Genomic DNA, 18,623 nt, shown 5'->3' with positions numbered 1-18,623 from the left:
GGGGGGGGTGTCCTACATGGTCATCATTAATTCATTACAAAACTGCCCTGGAAACCCTAATCTACAATGAGCTAGAATTTTCATTTTGTCAATCTGAAACTAAACTCTATACCTATGAGGAAACAATGGTATAAAAGCTCTAACAATCAAACAGAAAAGCATTATATAGGACTTGTGGGCGTAAATGCAAGTACTCTAGCAAGAGCAGAATTCACTACAGTGCTTAATGAACACAACTAATGAAACATAATAACATGTTATCTTTTTTGGTAATTTATCATTTGCCTCAATAAGTCCACATAACTAATTATCTCCCATGAATAGTTCAGTAGATCCAACAAATAGGAACATTTGAACTATCAAAAAGATCGACTCATGCTCCATATCGTGCTTGAGAGTTGAGCCATAAAAAAGAATACAAATAAATGCCACAATTTTTAAGGACTTTAGTGAATCAATACCATCAGGGAAACATCAACAGTCGTCCTTTCATACTCAACGTCCTCAAATGCATCCAGGATATTCAATTCAGGGACACTGATATCCAAAAGAACCTGCAATTTTGTTAGAACAAGCGTATTTAGAAGATCTGCAGGAGGGATAGATCCAACATTTTCAGAAGGTCTCAATGACAGAGAATTGTATCAGTAATTTGTTCTCACATCTAGTAGTTAATAATAAAGTATATGTAATGTGCCTGGACCTCAATCCATCCTTCCGTTCACCATTGAAATCATCAAACTAGAGTACATATAAGCTACGTTATGACTTACTAAGAGCAATGGCTCAATGTTAAGCATGTAATGCTTGGTTATAAGGTTATCATCACACGTATGAAGAAAAATGATTAAAGGAAAAGTTTAGAATTAATGTTTGCAGCCACGATATTTGTAAAGGCTCTACAATAACAAAGTAGGATGCTTCAAAAGACTTTCCTGTCAATGCTCTACAAAGAAAGATAAATACACAAAAAACGTAAAAAGAAAACTCTACAACAAAAGAAAGTATTTAAAATTTCAATAAACCTTCCCATTAACTCTTTTGTTCTCAACTGGTAGAATGGCAGGATACACACGCCCTTTGATGCTGAACCTATGACTGCACCAAAATAACAGAATCAGCGGCCACCACTAGCAAAATACTAGAAAAATATATCCCTCTATCACTTAGGGAAACAATGCACACAACAACTAAACACAACTTGGCATTGCACACACGCAAAACAGGAAAAGAAATCCCATCACCAAGCATTTAGGTAACAGGTAAACACAACTTAAATGCATACAGCCAAAACTAAAGCAATTCCATTACCAAACATCTCGTAAAGTTCCCATGTAGTCATATTGGTAGACATAAGATCCGGTATTTGTCAGGAATTTTTATAATTATAATTTATAGAGAACTAAATTAAACAGCTCCAAATGGAGCTAGATGAAGATTTAGGATTCAAGCAGTTGAGCTCGTCTAGTTTAGTCATTTTCATTCTTAGGTCTCATTAGTCATTTCCAAGCAATATGAAAAAATGTTGATGGTAGCTCAATCTCATAGAAAACTAAACACGAGCAGAATCAGTTGCATGAAATTTCATATAACCAGTTTCAAATTCACAAGACTCAAGTTAAAGTAGTCATTAGTAATGGCAGAGCTACAATAGATTTGACAGAACCTCGTAGCTTTGGCGCAAACATTGTATTTATGTTAAGAAATTCACATGATATAACGAAAATGTAGTAAGCAAAAATAAATTGCAGTCCAAAACCCATAAATTTCAAATCTTAAACTAATTTAGGTTGTTGTTACCTATTGTATTGTATTGCACTGCTAGTTTAAAGAACAATATTTGTTTTGGTCATTACTTCATATCGTATCGTTAAATCCATCTTTAAAATCCCATTTTATACAAGAACCGATTAGGTGTGATTGCATGTTACCTTATTTTCTTCTTCTCATTTTATCTTTGAATACTATCTAATAATCCTACTTTATCCTATAGACTACTACCTTTTCATAATAGTTCCACCCTCATAGTTTGTCCTTCAAATTGCTTCGCGTGTGGCATTATGTAACAATGCGAACTATACAACCTATTCAAATACTCTATTCATCAACATAATACATAACATTACAATTTGTAACAACCAATTCGAAACTAGAAACACAACTTCCCAATACCTATTAGATTTCCATTTTGTCTGCTTAAAAAAATTGTGCCAATTCTCAATACCCATTAAATAAAAAAAACGCATTTACCCTCGTTTTCTACGTACAAATGGAACCAGAAATCGAAAATGTGAAACAAAATTGATGATTTTAATTAGAATAAAAAACTTACTAGTTGTGGAGGATCGCAGGATTAGAAGGAGGGACGCGTTTGAGAAGAGCACGAACAATGTCGTCAGCTAATAAGCTGCCATAGACGAACACATTGAATACGGACTGAGAAGAAGACGCCATTAACAATTCCTCAAGAAGAAAAACTTTATTCAATAAAACTCACGACCACGATTTGGACCCGACCCATTTAGAGCTCGACTCTTGATCCCGACTTCACTTCTAACCTTAAAATTCGATTCTCTATCCTTTATTTGAGATTTGATTCTCTTGATCACTCTTGATTCGGATTAGATCTATTTCAAAATTAAATTTTTTATTACGATTTGACTTTATTATAAAAGATTGTTATTATAAGACTTTAATTAATATATATATTTGAAAGTTATTAAATTACACCATTAATTTAGAGTAAAAAATTTGTTATGATTTTTTATGTATTGAATAAAAGAAAATAATTTTTTTAAAATTTCTTTTTCATATAAATAAATATCTTTTATATATAAAATAAATTAAAAATATATGCGTAAAGATATAAGATCTCTGATAAAAGCTAGTAAAATTATGTATTAACAATAATTAGTAGAGGAAATTCTTATGTGATAATCAAAATCTAAAAAAAAAAAGTAGTAACATGTTTTCCATAAAAATGAATCTATTCCTAAACTATAATCTAGAACTTCTATGAAAAAATGTTTAATTTTTGTATTATAAACGTGAAATAAAATAATGTTTTACATTGTAATGATAGATAATGATTTCTTTAGGACAATTATTAATAGTACATATTTGTTATTTTACATTCAATCACTTTCGAATTAATTATTTGCCATATGAATAAATCAAATATGAATAATTGTGTTATATATATATACACATTTACATACAAACAAATTAACAAACATTATTTTAGCAATAATTTAAGAAAGTGGGGTAGTGATTTTAGCATATTCCACTTTAATTAGAACCTAATTCAAATTTGGTTGCTTCTTTTTGGTAAGTATTGGACTCTTAATTTTTTTTTAATTTTATGTTATACAATTTTTAAATTCAATAATTAAAATTAAATTTATCAAATATGATTTTTTTATGGCAAGATAAAGTATGTCGTTGTTATTATTTGGATGCGCACATGGACAATGAATTTCGAACTTGAGACCTCCAACATGAAAGTCTCAAGCTCAAACCAATGGATCATATCGAAGGATTTAAGCATGCTTTTATATATAAGAGGGTATGAGAATATAAATAAGGATAAATATTAGTATGTAATCCGATGCTATCTTAATATTAGCCTATTCATATCGTATATGACTTGGTGATAATCTAGAATAATCATATTATTAACATATTTACGTAACTTTTGATTTTTAATATATAGTATTTGTTATTATCTGTTGTTTACTATAGGTGATCGCACATTGTTGTCGATTAAGGATTGCATGCATATATGCTCCACACTGGTTTTCTTTTAATTGTCGTGTTATTATTTTATTAAAAAATTGTATCAAATTAAAATCATTGATATTATTATTTTATTAAAAAATTATGTCAAATTAAAATCATTGATATTATTATTTTGTTAAAAAATTGTGTCAAATTAAAATCATCGAAAAAAAGAAAAAAATAATTAGGTTGATTATACTTTACTCTATCTTGTTTTTGTTCATGAAGATTCACAAAACGGTGTTTTTAAATAAAAAATAGCCATCGGAATTTTATTTCCCAATTTTTTCCCGCCGGAGTTTCTTCACGTCGGCAAAGTTGACCGCCAGTTTCCGTCGGCCACGGACCTCCTCCTTCCGATCTTCTTCTCCGGTGAAATCCACTTGTAAGTTCTCCTTTTTCTATCTACCGCCATCTCTCGATTTATACATAACAACTAACTGTTCTCTTCCACGGATTTATACTGGTGAAATACGATTGGGATTACGTTGCATATAGAATGAACTCCAATTTACTAGTTACTATGCTTTTTACTAACTTCCCTGTGATAAGAGGCTATGAAGTTGGTATAATACGGATTGGAGAATTCCATTGATTAAGAATGAAATCCGATTTACTAGCTACTACGCGTTATGTTACTTACTTCTCCTGTGATAATGACTATGAAGTTCTAATCATGTTTCATAAGAAATGTAATTGTTGTCGTTGTGTGCTGACTTTGGGATGAAGATCATAACTTTCAAGTTGTTTCGTAGATCCACATAGTTTCAATTTATAACCATTGGGAACCTAAGCATTTGATATCAATCATTTAAGATACCCCTTAAACCCAAATTCCTTGTGTTAATTGACATGATTCTGGTATGCTAGGAAACTTGATGATTGATAGATTTGTCGTTTCTTCGTGGTCGTAATTACTTTTTTTCCCTGCCTAGATTTTGTTTTTAGTTGAAGTTGATCTTTATTTCACAAAAAAATGTAATTACAAATCAAAGCTGATGCTGACCTTCAGGCTTCAGCTAACTTTGGTAATGTTCCTACTCAACTAACTTGTAGGGGTGGAGCCAAAATTTTAATTAAGGGATTTTAAAATATGGCGAAGTAACGGACCCTTTGGGGTGGCCCAGTGGTTTGAGCTTGGGACTTCCATGTTGGAGGTCTCAAGTTCAAAACCCCTTGCCAGCGAAAGCAAGGGTTTGCCTTTGGGTCGAGCTCGTCAGCCTAGTGCGGGTTACCTTTTCTATATGGTTTGCGAGCTATTGCATAGGATGGGGGTTTTACCCTGTGCGCACCCAAAGGGTAGCGGCTGCTGGTTTCCCTTGTCATAAAAAAATAATACGGAGAAGTAAAGACATGAACTAGCCAAAGAGGGTTCAACATCTACTATATAAACATAAAAATAGTTTTAACCAGGTATAAATAGTGTAATTTTCCATTGAATCATGCTGGCTCCGCCCCTAGAGCCAGATAGACTGAGGGGGTTCCAAACTTCGTTTGAAGGAAAATTGCACTGTTTGTACATGATTAAAAATAAATTATATATAATAGATGTTAAACTCCCTTAAGCTTCTTCTTGTGTTTACTTCTTCATATAGTGAAAATCCTGGCTCCGCCATTGCTAACTTGCAAATCGCCATTGCTAACTTGTACATGCAAATTAGGAGATAAATCACTAATCACATTTTTCCTATGCAACAAAAATAGACAAAGGATAAAATCTATAGATGCCAGAGTCCTCTGCCATTTGACGCTGTTTCTGCCATTGATGTGGACATGTTAAGCACTTTTTCTGCAGATCTAATCAGGAAGGAACTGTGTATGTTGAAACCTGAGTAGGTCCCTCCTCTCCAAATCATGGACACTAGCATGCCTAAAAATGCAGCACATAATAAAGCTGTGGCCTGATTCCTTTTAGCAGTCTGTGAAATCCACTATATTTCAGCAGTCCAGTCACCAATTCCTCTTTCGATCCCAACCAAGATTATAGACTAACGTTGTTTGATATAATGGTGTAGCAGGGCTATGTTGCTCGATCTCTTCAAAAATGTCGACGGTTGCGTTGCTGATCCTCCAATAATATTGCGGCAACATTTTTGGAGAGCTCGAGCAACTTAGTAGCAGGGTAAATATATCTTATTGATTCTGCTATGGGTCCTCATGTTGCCAAGTCTCAAAGAAATGTAAATTTGGCCGGTTTTTTTTAATATAGAAATATTAATTTGGTACTTCATCTTAAAGTAATGTAAAACTTGCAATCTGTTTACTTCTTCTGTTCTTGAATTCACTGTATGAACAAACGTCTGGGGTGGTGTCCCACCTCCAAAGTTTGACACCAGTCTATGGAGGCAATCTGTTTTTGATGTAGAAGTGCATATTTGGGACCTTCCGTGTAAAGTAAAAAGTTATTTGATAATTTATGGATGAATATGAAAGACATAGACATATATTGCTCAAACCAATCTTTTTGGCGGCTATTATTTTCTAGTTAGTACAGTGACATTTCTTTTTATGCTCGCTGACTCAAGTGATAAAACTGACAAGTCCGTACCTCTTCTTCAGGTCAAATTGCCTCTTTCTCTCTCTCTATAATGTGTGTGTGTCACACACACATAAATTAATCGCCCATAGAGTCAAAATAGGGAAATGTTTCATTGTTGCAAATCTTCTTTTGCCCATTCATTTTAATGGGAACCTAGGAATGTTGTAACTTCAATCAATGCACCAAACTTTACACCACAAACCTTGTGAGTCGGATAGCTCTTCCCATAAAGCAGTAACAGCATGATCTTTAGGCTACACTATGAATCTATGTGTGGTCATCCTCAAGATTTGTGAATAAACATGAGACAGAATCCTACAGAATCAAATAAATAATAAGATAAGAACAACTCTCCACCTGCTATGCTGCTATATTTGCTTCAATTGACCTTGACCTTCAATTACCCTAGAGTTCCTGAAGATACATTTTAGATTCCTGGAGACAGTAGCCCAAATAGTTTGAGTTTTCTTCCTTTAGTCACAGCTCCTACTTTATGTTGGACTATCGACTCCTTTAACAGTCTGGGGAAGAATCTAAACTTCATAAAATAAGGCTAAAATTGGGTTTTCTAACAGATGGAATGCATTATTAACTACAGAATGAGTCAATTATCTCATGCTCCACCTTGAAATTCTTCAATATATTTCGGGGGTGTTAATATCATTGGTTGATATTCATTGGGTAATAGGCTAATAGCAGTTAAATGAATAATTTCTACCCAGTTTGGGACTAGGATCCTAAGGGCATAAAGATACTGGTGGAAGTTGGCATTATATTTTTACGGGCTATCCAGAAAGAAAGGAACACAAGATGTTTCAGAGATGACAAGGTCGCGGTGCAGTCATGAGTGTTAGATATATTCTTCTGCTATAATCATGGTTTGAAGAGTGTCACAAGGACGAATGCATACTATAGTTTCTCTATCATTAGCATAATTTTGTCTTCAGAATGAGTTCCTTATCTTCCATTTTTCTTCTTTCTAATAATTTTTAATGCTTTGCGCTAGTGTGCTTGTTTGTTATCATTAAAATCGAACATTAGCTCTAAATCGTATTGATAACCACTCTGTATCAATGGTTTCTCTACCGTTATCCACTTGTGTATAGTGCTCTAGTCATGAAGCCTTAGGGGTTTTAATATTATGTCATTGCTTCTCTTTGTTATTTCAGCTATCGGAGATGGGTATATACCTGAGTTCTCCGAAAACGGAGAAATTTTCAGAAGATGGTGAGAATGTTAGGGTTAGATATGGTTTATCATCAATGCAAGGATGGAGAGCAGCTATGGAAGATGCTGTGAGTAATCAGTAATGATTTTATCTACTTTAGCAGATATGTTGCAGCATGTAGGTTTGTAGAAAAAAAGAAACTATATTTCTTGTCCAATAGTTCTTTAGGGTATTTATGCTGTAAAGAAAAATGATTATAATACTAAAATAGGAAACCTGCACACTATTACTCTATGCTTTTCAAAGCTTTTAATGAAGGAAAAGATTAGCTTGTAGCCTATGCCTAATTTATAGTCTTTTATGCAATTGGTAAATAAAAGGATTTTCTTAGAAATCCATCTGATGCTCATATCTCTATTCATTATTTTCATATTGAGTTATGTGATCACATCAATCCTAGTTGGTCCCTGACTTGTGCGGCGTGAAGTTACAGTCAGACCATGCATTTAGCATGTTTTTCCATCTATTTTGGGAGCAATTACAAACTGCCTTTTCTTTGCTTACTTGCTCTATGAGAACTAATAAACACATTTACAAACTGGAAGTTTGTAATTCTCTGTCTACTTCGTTATTCCGGTTAGCTACCGAAATCACTTGGTAAGACCCTCCTTGAAAGGAGAAAGAGAACCAAATAAATGAAAAGAAATCATTTCTTGCAATGTGCGACTACCACACAACTATGGCAGCTCTTTGCTTGTCTAGCCGGAATTGTTTGGGTAACGCCTCAAGATACTTTTGACCTTATATGTAGTTGGAACAGTATAGATGGAAGAACAAGTCATAAGGAGTGGTGGAAGATTGTTCCAACTTGCATATGGTGGTCAATTTGGAGAGAGAGGAATGCAAGATGTTTTGAAGGCAAGAGCAGCTCAATTCAGAAGATCATGAGTTCCTGAGTTTCTCTTTTTTACTTTTGGTGTAAACAACAATTAGTAGATGATTGTGAATCCTTACTGAACTTTCTCGTCTCATTGTAAGAATTACTCGAGGGCTGTATTTGTAGATAGTTGATACCAGCTCTTCTTTTGGGTGCTGATGAATATAACATGTTACCACCACCAACATAATACCCGGTATATGGGAGCAAATGGGGTCTGGGGATGATATAAAAAGTTACCATTTTCATAAAAAAAATCCGACGAATCTCTCTGTAAAAAGGTTAGATTATTTAAGATGTCGTTTTTAATGAGATTGTTGGGAAGGGGAGTCCACATCCACATCCACATCCACTCAAGTTGTGATGTTTATTGTGCTTTACATTAGTTTGATACACAGTACATGTTATTGTAGCTACTTTGGGTTGCCTCTTTGTATGTAACGTATGCTTTTATTTTGCAATACTTGATCAGTCTCTGTGTTTATCATAATGTACAAGCTATGGAAAGATTCAGCTTGATGCATGGTGCGCTTTATTTTGATCTGACTTTTGCTCTAATTTATTTAGCATGCAGCAATTACTGACTTGGATGCTTCCACTTCCTTTTTTGGTGTCTATGATGGTCATGGAGGTACGTATTTATATATATGCGCTGGAATTATGCTCCCCCCAACCTTTTCTCTTTTAGGAAGTTTGCCTCTCACCCTAACTTAATGTATGTCACTTCGATACTTATATCCTTGAACAGTTGAGTGATGAAATTTTCTTGAGTATGAGTGAAGAAAAATATGGTTGTGATGCGTCCAGCATAAGTGGGATGTTGTTCCATCTTACAAATGGAATTCTAATATTCAGGTTTTTATTCTGATGTATTTTACTTCACTAGTCTAAGGCCATGGGAGAAATAGAGTCTAGTTTAGATCACTGTCACCATGAATATTTTGTGGGAATTGTTTGCAATTATGGGATTTGAAGCTTTCAATTGGTTTTTGAAGATCCACGCGGACTTGGTAGTTCTGTTTATAAAGGCATTACTTATTCAACCCAATATGTGTATAGAGTTGTAGCAGACAAAACAAAGGAGGGTTTTCCCAACATAGTTCCTAAACTAGATAATTCTCCACTATGATTCTCAGTATGACCGCAATTGGTATCACTTAGGTGCCATACTGACCAAAAGACTTAACATTTTTTTCATGATTCTCTTTTCTTTCACAATTTGGAATTTAGACTTTAACAGATGAAGTGGGATGAATGAACTGCTGGATAGTCTTTGTTTATACACACACATAAGCTCACTGAAGAAGCAAACCCAAAATGTATAACAGAAAAAATGTAAAAGGTTATCTAATGAGGGGCCCGTGTGGAGTTTGATCTTAAGAAAAAGAATGAGGAAAAAATGGAAATTCAACAAACAACAACACATGTAGTAGCTCGCATCATCAAAGAAGTAAAATTTCTATCTTAGCCCTGTGAGGACTACAAAAGTTAGCTATACTCCCTTACATATAGTAATAATGTATTCCCTCTGTTCCAATTATGTGACTTACTTTCATGTTTAGTCAGTCCCAAAAGGAATGACATATTTCTATATTAAGTAATACTTTAAATATAAAATATCTATTTTACCTTTAATGAAATGATTTACAGCCACACAAATTTCTACCATTAATTTTGGACCAGTAGTTCTTAAAAGTTTTCCTTTCTTTCTTAAACTCCATGCCGAGTCAAACTAACTCACATAAAATGGGACGGAGGGAGTTATGTGAGTTTCTAAATTGCAAATCAAACATCGTAAATTTTATACATTAATAACTTACCTCTTGACTAGCTACCAAACATGGTATTACTTATGCATGATTAATACTTGCATAATTCCCCTCCAAACACGCTACCAAATGACCCCTTAATGAATTATGTCGTTTATGATGTTGAAGATTGTTGAGAATATCATCAACTAATGAAAGTGTGTTCGCTTTAATAGCTTAAGCTTTCAGATGAGATAGTCACACTTCAACATGGTTTCAGAGAAGGCAGAGGTCCTGAGATCGAATTTCATTGCCACCCAAATAAAAAAAAATTGCTTGACCCATGAAAAAAATCAGGCCCCCACGTGAGGGGGCGTGTTGAGAATATTATTAAATAATAAAAGTGTGGTCTCTCTAACAGCTTAAGTTGTTTTAGCTTAAGCTTTTAGATGAGATGGTCACACACTTCAACATGGTATCAGAGCCAGGCTCATTCCAATTTATTGTTCACTGATGTTGGGCCCCCATTTAGAAACATTCATGCTCCCGTTGAGGTTTGGGCGTGTGGGGGATTGTTAAGAAATCTCACATCGATATAGGGATGGGATTTGGTGTACTTATATGGACTTGGATAAACCTCCCCTCGTGAGCTAGCTTTTGAGGTTAAGTCCATGAAAAAAATTAGGCCTGCACGTGAGGTGCCGTGTTGAGAATATCATGAACTAGTAAAAGTGTGTTCTTTCTAACAGTTTAAGCTTTTAGCTGAGATGGTTATAATTTCAATATGGTATCAGAGGTCCTAGGCAGAGGTCCTGAGGTCGAATTTCACTGCCACCCAAATCAGAAAGAATTTTCACGTACTTGGCCCATGAAAAATTGAGGCTCAAACGTCAGGGGGCGTATTGAGAATATTATTAAATAGAAAAGTGTGCTCTCTCTTACAACTTAAGTTTTTTAATCTCAAGTTTCTAGGTGAGATGATTACACACTTCAACAAAGATATTATGCATCTTGGATACTATGACATGAATTTGCTGATGGATGATATTTCTTGTTGTGATGTTCCTTTGGTGAGAATATATTTGGAGGTGCAGATTGTTCTACATGCTCAGTAGCATGTTTATGTATTTCCCATCTAAATTTGCTGTCGTCTGGTCTCTGTTTGTTCATGGTATGGTCTACGAGTAGTTTTGTTTTGTATGTAGTTAAAGTATATCTGATTTAGGATACTGAAGGTTCATTTGCTTCTAGTATTCAGGGGAGAAGCTCCCCTAGCCTTGAAATTTCCTTTTTAGCCATGATTGTTAGGCACTTTAATTCATGTAACTTTTTATGCACTAGAAAGATAAGTAGGCTACTAATGTGCATTGGTAAAGTTGTTTTGCATAACCGATATGCTAGCTTTGTGATACCTGAAATAACTGAACTATTTCAGGTAAAGTTGTTGCTAAATTTTGTGCCAAGTATCTACATCAACAAGTGCTCAAGCATGAAGCGTATCAACAAGGAGATATTGGAACTTCAGTCCAGAAAGCCTTTTTCAGGTGATTTCTTGAAGTTTTGGTTGTATAACTGGCTAATCATATTTTGTATGTACTTTTGTCTTATCTTTTAGCATCAATATATGTGGTCTTTTATGTCAACCTTATTCCACACTTCCAGTTTGCTTTGTCTTTATATTCTGGTGGGCAAAAATGAAAATGATTAAAATGTTGTATGCCTAATAGGTGATGTTGAAATATCTCTGCTGTCTGCTTAGATTAATATCTTGTAGCTGTGTTTTAGTCATTATGTTCTTTTTATGACTCCTGAGATTTAAATTCTTTTATTGGTTCTCCAAATGTGCTTATCAGCCATCATATCACATCCTTGAAATTAGGATAGAAACCCCCCTGTTGCATTAAGTTGTCGTACTTTGGTAAAAAGTGAGGAGAAACAGAAGTGAAAGCTTTGTAGTAATAAGCTGTAATGTCGTAGGGCTTTGGTAAAAGCACTGCATATGATGTGTGTGCTAGGCGTATTTCACAGGTTGAACCCTGCCACAAACAGAAACCTGGTATTTAAGTGGAGAAGGACGAGTATCAATTTTTGTGCCACCGAACCTCAGGATTTCTCAGTTATCAAAAAAAAAAAAGTAATAAGGTTAGATGTGGGTTCATTCACCTCCTCACTTAATTTATGGATCGTATGGCTGTTTAAAAAAATTGTTGATCATAGGATATCCACAACATACCCGTCCCAATATACTTCACCTCCTGTATTATGCACAACAATAAGTTTTAAGCATGAAAATCTTCAGTATAGTTATTATTTAGAATAATCAGGTTAATTTGATCAACACTATTTGATGAGATTGGCAGAACAACAATCTCGTACTAGTTTATCTCTACCCCTCCTTTCTTTTTGTCTCTACTTTTTCCGGTCTCTCCCCCTTGGTGTTTGATCTAATTTGCATGTCCGAGATTGATATAGCCAATATAGAGGAAGAACTCTCCCTTCTCTCTGTAATATGGAAATGGGAATGTAAATACCAGATGAGAAAGGACTGATGAATTAACAAAGCTGCAAATATTCGACCTACTAAGTAAGCTTAATCTAATATATCGTGAAATATAAAGTAGATAGAATCTATTTTTTCGCCCATAATGGATTAAAACTTGTTCTCCTGCACAGATACATTTGTTTGATAGGTTGTATTCCATCAGAAATTGGAGGGTTTTCTATTGCAGTTTCTGGAGAAGAAACCAGGAGAAGATTGTGTTTCTTAGGTACATGTTAGGTTGGACGATTCAATCTTCCGACGAGTGAGATTGGTGCAATCGTGGATGGACAATAAGGGGATGGTGACCGCTGATTAAACTCAAACTTGGCGGTGCATTATGGGGTGTTAAGGAAGGATTGAGCCATAAGTTATTGTTGGTTGTCATGATTAAGTTGGCTACTGTAACTAGCCTGACCAATGTTTATTTTAGATTTTGTTAGTTCCCGCATCTTAGATTGCCACACTGTAAAGGAGGCTAACGCTTCTTTTGTTTCTGCATTACATATTCTTGCACCTATGCATCTACTTGATGCTCTTTTGTTAATGAAACTTCTTACTTCACTAAAAAAAATAAAAATGCGGGGCGGTGGTGGTTGGAATTGGAGATTGAAAGATGGAACGTTTGGTGGCTATAGGATAGAGTGTAGTGGCATAGGAGGAGGGTATGGTTGTTTGGTGGGAAAGAATCTAGAGGAAGAGGCCAAAAAAAGGAATCCAGTAGAGATGAGGAAAATATTTTCTTTAACCTTCACTTCTCTGTAGTGCACCTTTTATTTCTTGTTTTTTTATCATTTAGTCTGTCCAAGAAAGAAAAGTAAGAGGATGTCAGTTGAAGTCGACAGAAAATTAGCTAAGGATACTGGTTATAATGTGCCTAAATTCTGTGTCAGAACACAGTTTTAAGGGAAGCTCCACATGCTGTAAAGATACAGGTTCAGACTCAAAATTAGAAAAAAAAAACTATTTTTGCATGATATAGAAGTTCTTTTAGAGAGAGAAGTGCAAGATAAAGTATAAGGCTAGTGGTGAATGAAGTGGGTTGTGCACCATGAGGTCTCTTGTTCGATTCCCAATAGAGACAAACCACTAGGTGATTTCTTCCAATCTGTTCTAGTCTTGGTGGAAAAAATTACCTGGTACTTGTTGATGGTGGAAGGTGGCATGTATCCCATGGAATTATTCGAGGTGCATACAAGTAAGCCCGTACACAACGGTTCTGGAAAAAAATTAGTATAAGGCTGATCAGAAGACCGAAAGGCTGTGACTAAGCAGAAAGAAAGAGATAGGTGTAAACAGGAATGTATAGAGGAGGTAGAGCAACTAGTAGATATGTTAGGTTTTTTGTAATTAGCCTTCCTAGCCCCTCTATGTACGAATTTTTTGGAGGTCACCAGCATGTCCTTAATGCTGAGGAATACAACATTACCGTTTTCAAAAAAAAAATCTTCCTATACCGATTTGGAAGTCAATAACTTCTTATCCCTCTGTTCCTCTGTCCTGTAACCATGCAAAGGAGAAACAAAGAAATAAATCTAGTTCAACGTATGCTATTGCCTTTGGTCCGAAGTAATTGATATTTTAGCCTTTAAGCATTGATTCAAAACAATTGATGTTTCACAAACCAAGAAGGTATTTAATTCTTTTCCCCAAATTTGTCCACGACGCATTCCTAATTTAATGTGCAAAATTTAATGATAATTATGTCAACCTAAAAAAAGAAAAGATAATCATAATTAAGGGTATTTTAGTCAGAGCCCCTTTTAATTTTATAGAATAACTTAATCCATATGCTCAAGCCTAAAACATCAATTATTTTGGATGGGAGTAGTATGTAAAATCTCAATTCTTGCTTGTGCGCATATTTGGCATGGAGAATAGAGGGGGAACTTACAAGAAAAGAGGATTGAGAACTGTTCGGAAGGAAACGGTGCTTCTTAGTATGATATCAACTTCCCAGACTGCTGTCAATCTTTTTACATCTATTACCCCAATGAGTTAAGCTTGACTAACCTTCCACCAGAGCTCTTTCTGTATTAGAGGCTCTGAAGATCTAACTCATGCTTACAATTTTTGCATTTTTTTTTTTTGATGAAGCAAGATGTTGTATTTGAAAGGCATCAAGGAGATGTAAATTACATCCACAAAAACATGGTTAACTCCTGAGAACAAAAACACCTATTGGGAGTTGGCCACGAGCAAAAGAATGGCCGCTAAGCCATATCGAGGGAGCTAATGAAATCTAAGAGGGGTAATATATTGTTTACAGTGGATAAATTGCTCCAATGGAAGATATTAATAAGGCAAAAGGATTTCAAACTGCTAATTGGAGTTGAGATACCATCAAAACATCTAAGATTCCTTTCCTTCGAAATACACCAGTATGTCTTTGACACTCTGGGGGAGAATCCAGTTGATACCAGCAATTGAAATGAACATATTCCAAAGAGCTGCTGCCACTGGACGGTGCAGAAACAATTGATTCACTGATTCCAGGCTATTGAGGCGCATGAAGCATCTGTATACTAGCTGAAGTTTCCCCCTAATTAGATTGTCCAGGGCTAGGGTATCATTCCTGAGGGTACTCGAGGTGAAAGACTTGATTTTAGGGGGTAGTCTAGTCTTCCAAATCGGTTTCCCTGGCCACTGGTCTATCATGTCATTTGAAGAGCACAACTTGTGGTATCCTTCCTTAACTGTGTATTTTCCTGTTTCAGAGCTGCCCTATTTTAAGCTATCAGGCAAGTGAGGGGATCAGGGGACATTGAGGCTCCTTCTAGAGGTCTGAAAAAATCTTATAGCTCATTAAGCTCCCAATGCTGAAAATTCCTCCTAAAGCGAGGTACCCATATTCCGTCTTCACTATTTGAGCCACTATCTTTCCAAAATTTGATTGAGTTATGATGTCCAATCCTGAAGGATACCTCTTGGAAGAATTCCTCCCTTAGCTTGTTAACATACTTCCAAGGTCCAACTCCATAAGGGTCATTATTCTGCTTGGTATTCCATCTGTCGTGCCTTCCATATTTGATGTTCACTAGCTCTTTCCAGATACTTGTTCGTTCTTGAGCATATCTCCACCACCATTTCATGATCTATGATTCCCGACCTGCATGCTGCTTTGGCATAATTACATTTTCCCACTTCACAAGATGGAACTTATGGCCCTCATAGCTCCCCTTCCATAAGAAAGATTTTCTGATTTTGTCAATTTGATTATGTACCTTGGATGTTATTGGGAGCATTGACATAATATATGTGGGGATACTGTCAAGTACACTCTTGATAAGAGTCAACCTGCATCCAATAGAGAGATTTATGATTTTTGCATTGTGATATCATTAATTGTTTTTATGCTTCTAACCTGTGTGTTGAAAGAATTTGTCTTGTTGTTTGTGCAGAATGGATGAGATGATGCGTGGTCAGAGAGGATGGAGGGAGCTGGCTGCGCTAGGGGATAGATTAAACAAGTTTTCGGGTATGATAGAGGGTCTTATATGGTCTCCAAGAAATGGTGATGGAAACGGAAATACTGATGACTGGGCGTTTGAGGAGGTATAATCTGTGCAGATAATACTGAGTTAGAAGAAATTGGGATAGAATGTGATTTATTGCTGTCTTTTTGTTTTATAGTTGACATATAATTTTTTTGAAATTGATGCTAGGGGATTTAATTGAGGACACTTAATTTTCTTTTCCTTGTCTTTTCTCGTGGCTCATTGGGAGCTTCCTGCATATTGCCATTGTCGTCCACATTGCTTGATTGGCTTATGGCTGTGTTTGCTATTATCAGGGTCCTCACTCTGATTTTCCTGGACCAACTTCTGGATGTACGTCTTGTGTTGCGATCATTAGAGAGAACCAACTCATTGTTGCGAATGCTGGTGATTCTCGCTGTGTGATTTCACGGAAAAGCCAGGTGGGATGCTATTGTAGTGTTAATTACTCTCTTTCCCGCCCTCTTATACTTTCTCCTTGGTGGATCTTTTATAGTGAAGTTGTGTTCCAACATGGCAACTCAGCATGCCATGACACTGAACTTGCTAGGGCTGGGTCATAGTGTTAAATGCACAGTCGTGGGCTTTTGTTGTTTCGATAATATTTATGGTTTATATGAAGCATTAAAATGAATATTCATGTGTCTTTTGTGCAGGCATATAATCTATCGAGGGATCACAAGCCTGATCTTGAGATTGAAAGAGAGAGAATTTTGAAAGCAGGTGGTTTTATCCACGCAGGGCGTGTTAATGGCAGCTTAAATCTTGCAAGAGCTATAGGTATTATGTGATTTTATTCATGAACCGTTATTAATTTGTTTAAATACTAGCCAATGGAAATATAGTTTGCAACGTCAGTAATGGAGCAAGATAAAAAATGTAATTAGGATCAGAGGCTGATCCAGGATTGAAGCTTTATGGGTTCAGTTTTTAAGGCTTAGCATTGAACTCATTGTATTTTGAACTTATGGGTTTATATCTACCATTTGTTGCATTTTTGGTGGATTTTCACGCATAAATTTATGCTCTGTGACAAAAGTATTGGGTTCATGCTCTACATACACCTCTCATTAAAATTTGGTTTCTAAGTGGGAAATCAGAATTTCAACTTTTGGCTATTTGAGAAAAATATCTATTGGATGAGATAATGAGCATATCTTAACTTTGGCTATTTGAGAAAAATATCTGTTGGATGAGATAATTAGCATATCTTAACTTCATTGCAGGCGACATGGAATTCAAGCAGAATAAGTTTCTGCCAGCTGAGAAGCAAATTGTTACGGCTGATCCAGATATAAATACTGTACGTTGCTTCAGGTTCTTCATAAATTGTGCAATGTCTTCTATCATATTGTCAAAACATCTATTCTCTGAGAAGTCTTGACGCTATCAGGTGGTGCATAATCATCTTTGTTTCATGTGTACAACTGTGTCTATTTAAGCGTGTTGGTCATTTGGAGACAGTTCTTTCCTTTAAAAAACTGTCTTTGAATGGCCAAACACTCTGAAACAGCAATTAGTGGTAAATCATGCTCCCATTTTGGAAGTGTTAAATAGCCAAGTGTCGATACAACAATCATTGGTTGCTCTAACTTATTGTAAACTTTCACTGTTCATTAAATTTCATCATCTTGTTGTTGCAGTAGTTATACTCTATAATTTGACGTAGGAAAACCCCACACTTATCCAATATCAATAAATGGAGACAAGTATCTAGTAGAGGCCGCACCAGTAAGGTTCCTGCTTATGCCTCCATGAGATTCAAGCTTATCTCTGATTTGGAATGTGCTAGTGACAGTCCGAGTTACAGCTCATAGCTAAGGTTTATCAGATGATCGATATAGCATCTTTTCAAAACAATCTTCCCGTAGATATTAAGCTGTTGAACATTTTCTTATCAATATCATGCACTATAGTATTATCACACTTCAAGGTATTAACAAATCATATCCATTTTGTCAATCGAAGATCAAATTTCACCATGTAAATCTGTTGCATAAATATTCCAACGGAAGATAGCTTTGTTTGGTGTATCTTGTTTGGTAGTGTTACATTTAACATTATGGTTTGATGAAAGGGAAAATATTGGTATGAACTACTGAAAAATTAGTTCTTTTCTTATTAACTTTGAATTGTGAAATAGTATTAATGCTGCATTGCTTTTTCCCCATTACCCTATATTTTCTATACAACATATTCTAACATTTTTTGTTTTCTAATTAGGTTGATCTGTGCGATGATGATGATTTTATCGTCCTAGCTTGTGATGGTGTATGGTATGCTTTCTAGACTCTTCGTTTCAATTTGCAAGATCCAATAGGAATAAGACTAATACAAAGAAGAGTGCACATAGGCAGTAAATTGTAGGTCATTTCATATTGGAACTAAAACCCAATATTGGGGGGGGGGGGGGGGGGG

The 18,623-nt window shown here is 35.4% G+C and overlaps 2 protein-coding genes across 2 annotated transcripts in view; one reads left to right on the top strand and one right to left on the bottom strand.

Annotated features, from left to right (window-relative positions):
• The window catches only part of LOC107027006 (AIG2-like protein D), a 5,749-nt gene extending 3,136 nt beyond the window's left edge, over window positions 1–2,613 (bottom strand). The window contains exons 1-3 of the mRNA XM_015228161.2: window positions 2,333–2,613; window positions 1,026–1,098; window positions 462–554 (exon numbers count right to left, since the gene is read on the bottom strand). Coding sequence (XP_015083647.1) covers window positions 462–554; window positions 1,026–1,098; window positions 2,333–2,454 — 288 coding nt within the window. The 5' untranslated portion in view covers window positions 2,455–2,613. The remainder of the gene's footprint in view (window positions 1–461; window positions 555–1,025; window positions 1,099–2,332) is intronic.
• Window positions 2,614–3,905: 1,292 nt separating this feature from the next.
• The window catches only part of LOC107028717 (probable protein phosphatase 2C 21), a 17,468-nt gene continuing 2,750 nt past the window's right edge, over window positions 3,906–18,623 (top strand). The window contains exons 1-9 of the mRNA XM_015229891.2: window positions 3,906–4,162; window positions 7,486–7,611; window positions 8,989–9,052; window positions 11,605–11,713; window positions 16,110–16,263; window positions 16,502–16,627; window positions 16,862–16,985; window positions 17,432–17,508; window positions 18,429–18,481. Coding sequence (XP_015085377.1) covers window positions 7,495–7,611; window positions 8,989–9,052; window positions 11,605–11,713; window positions 16,110–16,263; window positions 16,502–16,627; window positions 16,862–16,985; window positions 17,432–17,508; window positions 18,429–18,481 — 824 coding nt within the window. The 5' untranslated portion in view covers window positions 3,906–4,162; window positions 7,486–7,494. The remainder of the gene's footprint in view (window positions 4,163–7,485; window positions 7,612–8,988; window positions 9,053–11,604; window positions 11,714–16,109; window positions 16,264–16,501; window positions 16,628–16,861; window positions 16,986–17,431; window positions 17,509–18,428; window positions 18,482–18,623) is intronic.

Source organism: Solanum pennellii, chromosome 8 (genome assembly GCF_001406875.1).
Source record: "Solanum pennellii chromosome 8, SPENNV200".
NCBI classification, from domain to species: Eukaryota; Viridiplantae; Streptophyta; class Magnoliopsida; order Solanales; family Solanaceae; genus Solanum; species Solanum pennellii.
Note: the sequence above shows the minus strand (reverse complement) of the source record. Positions and strands in the feature narration are given on the sequence as shown.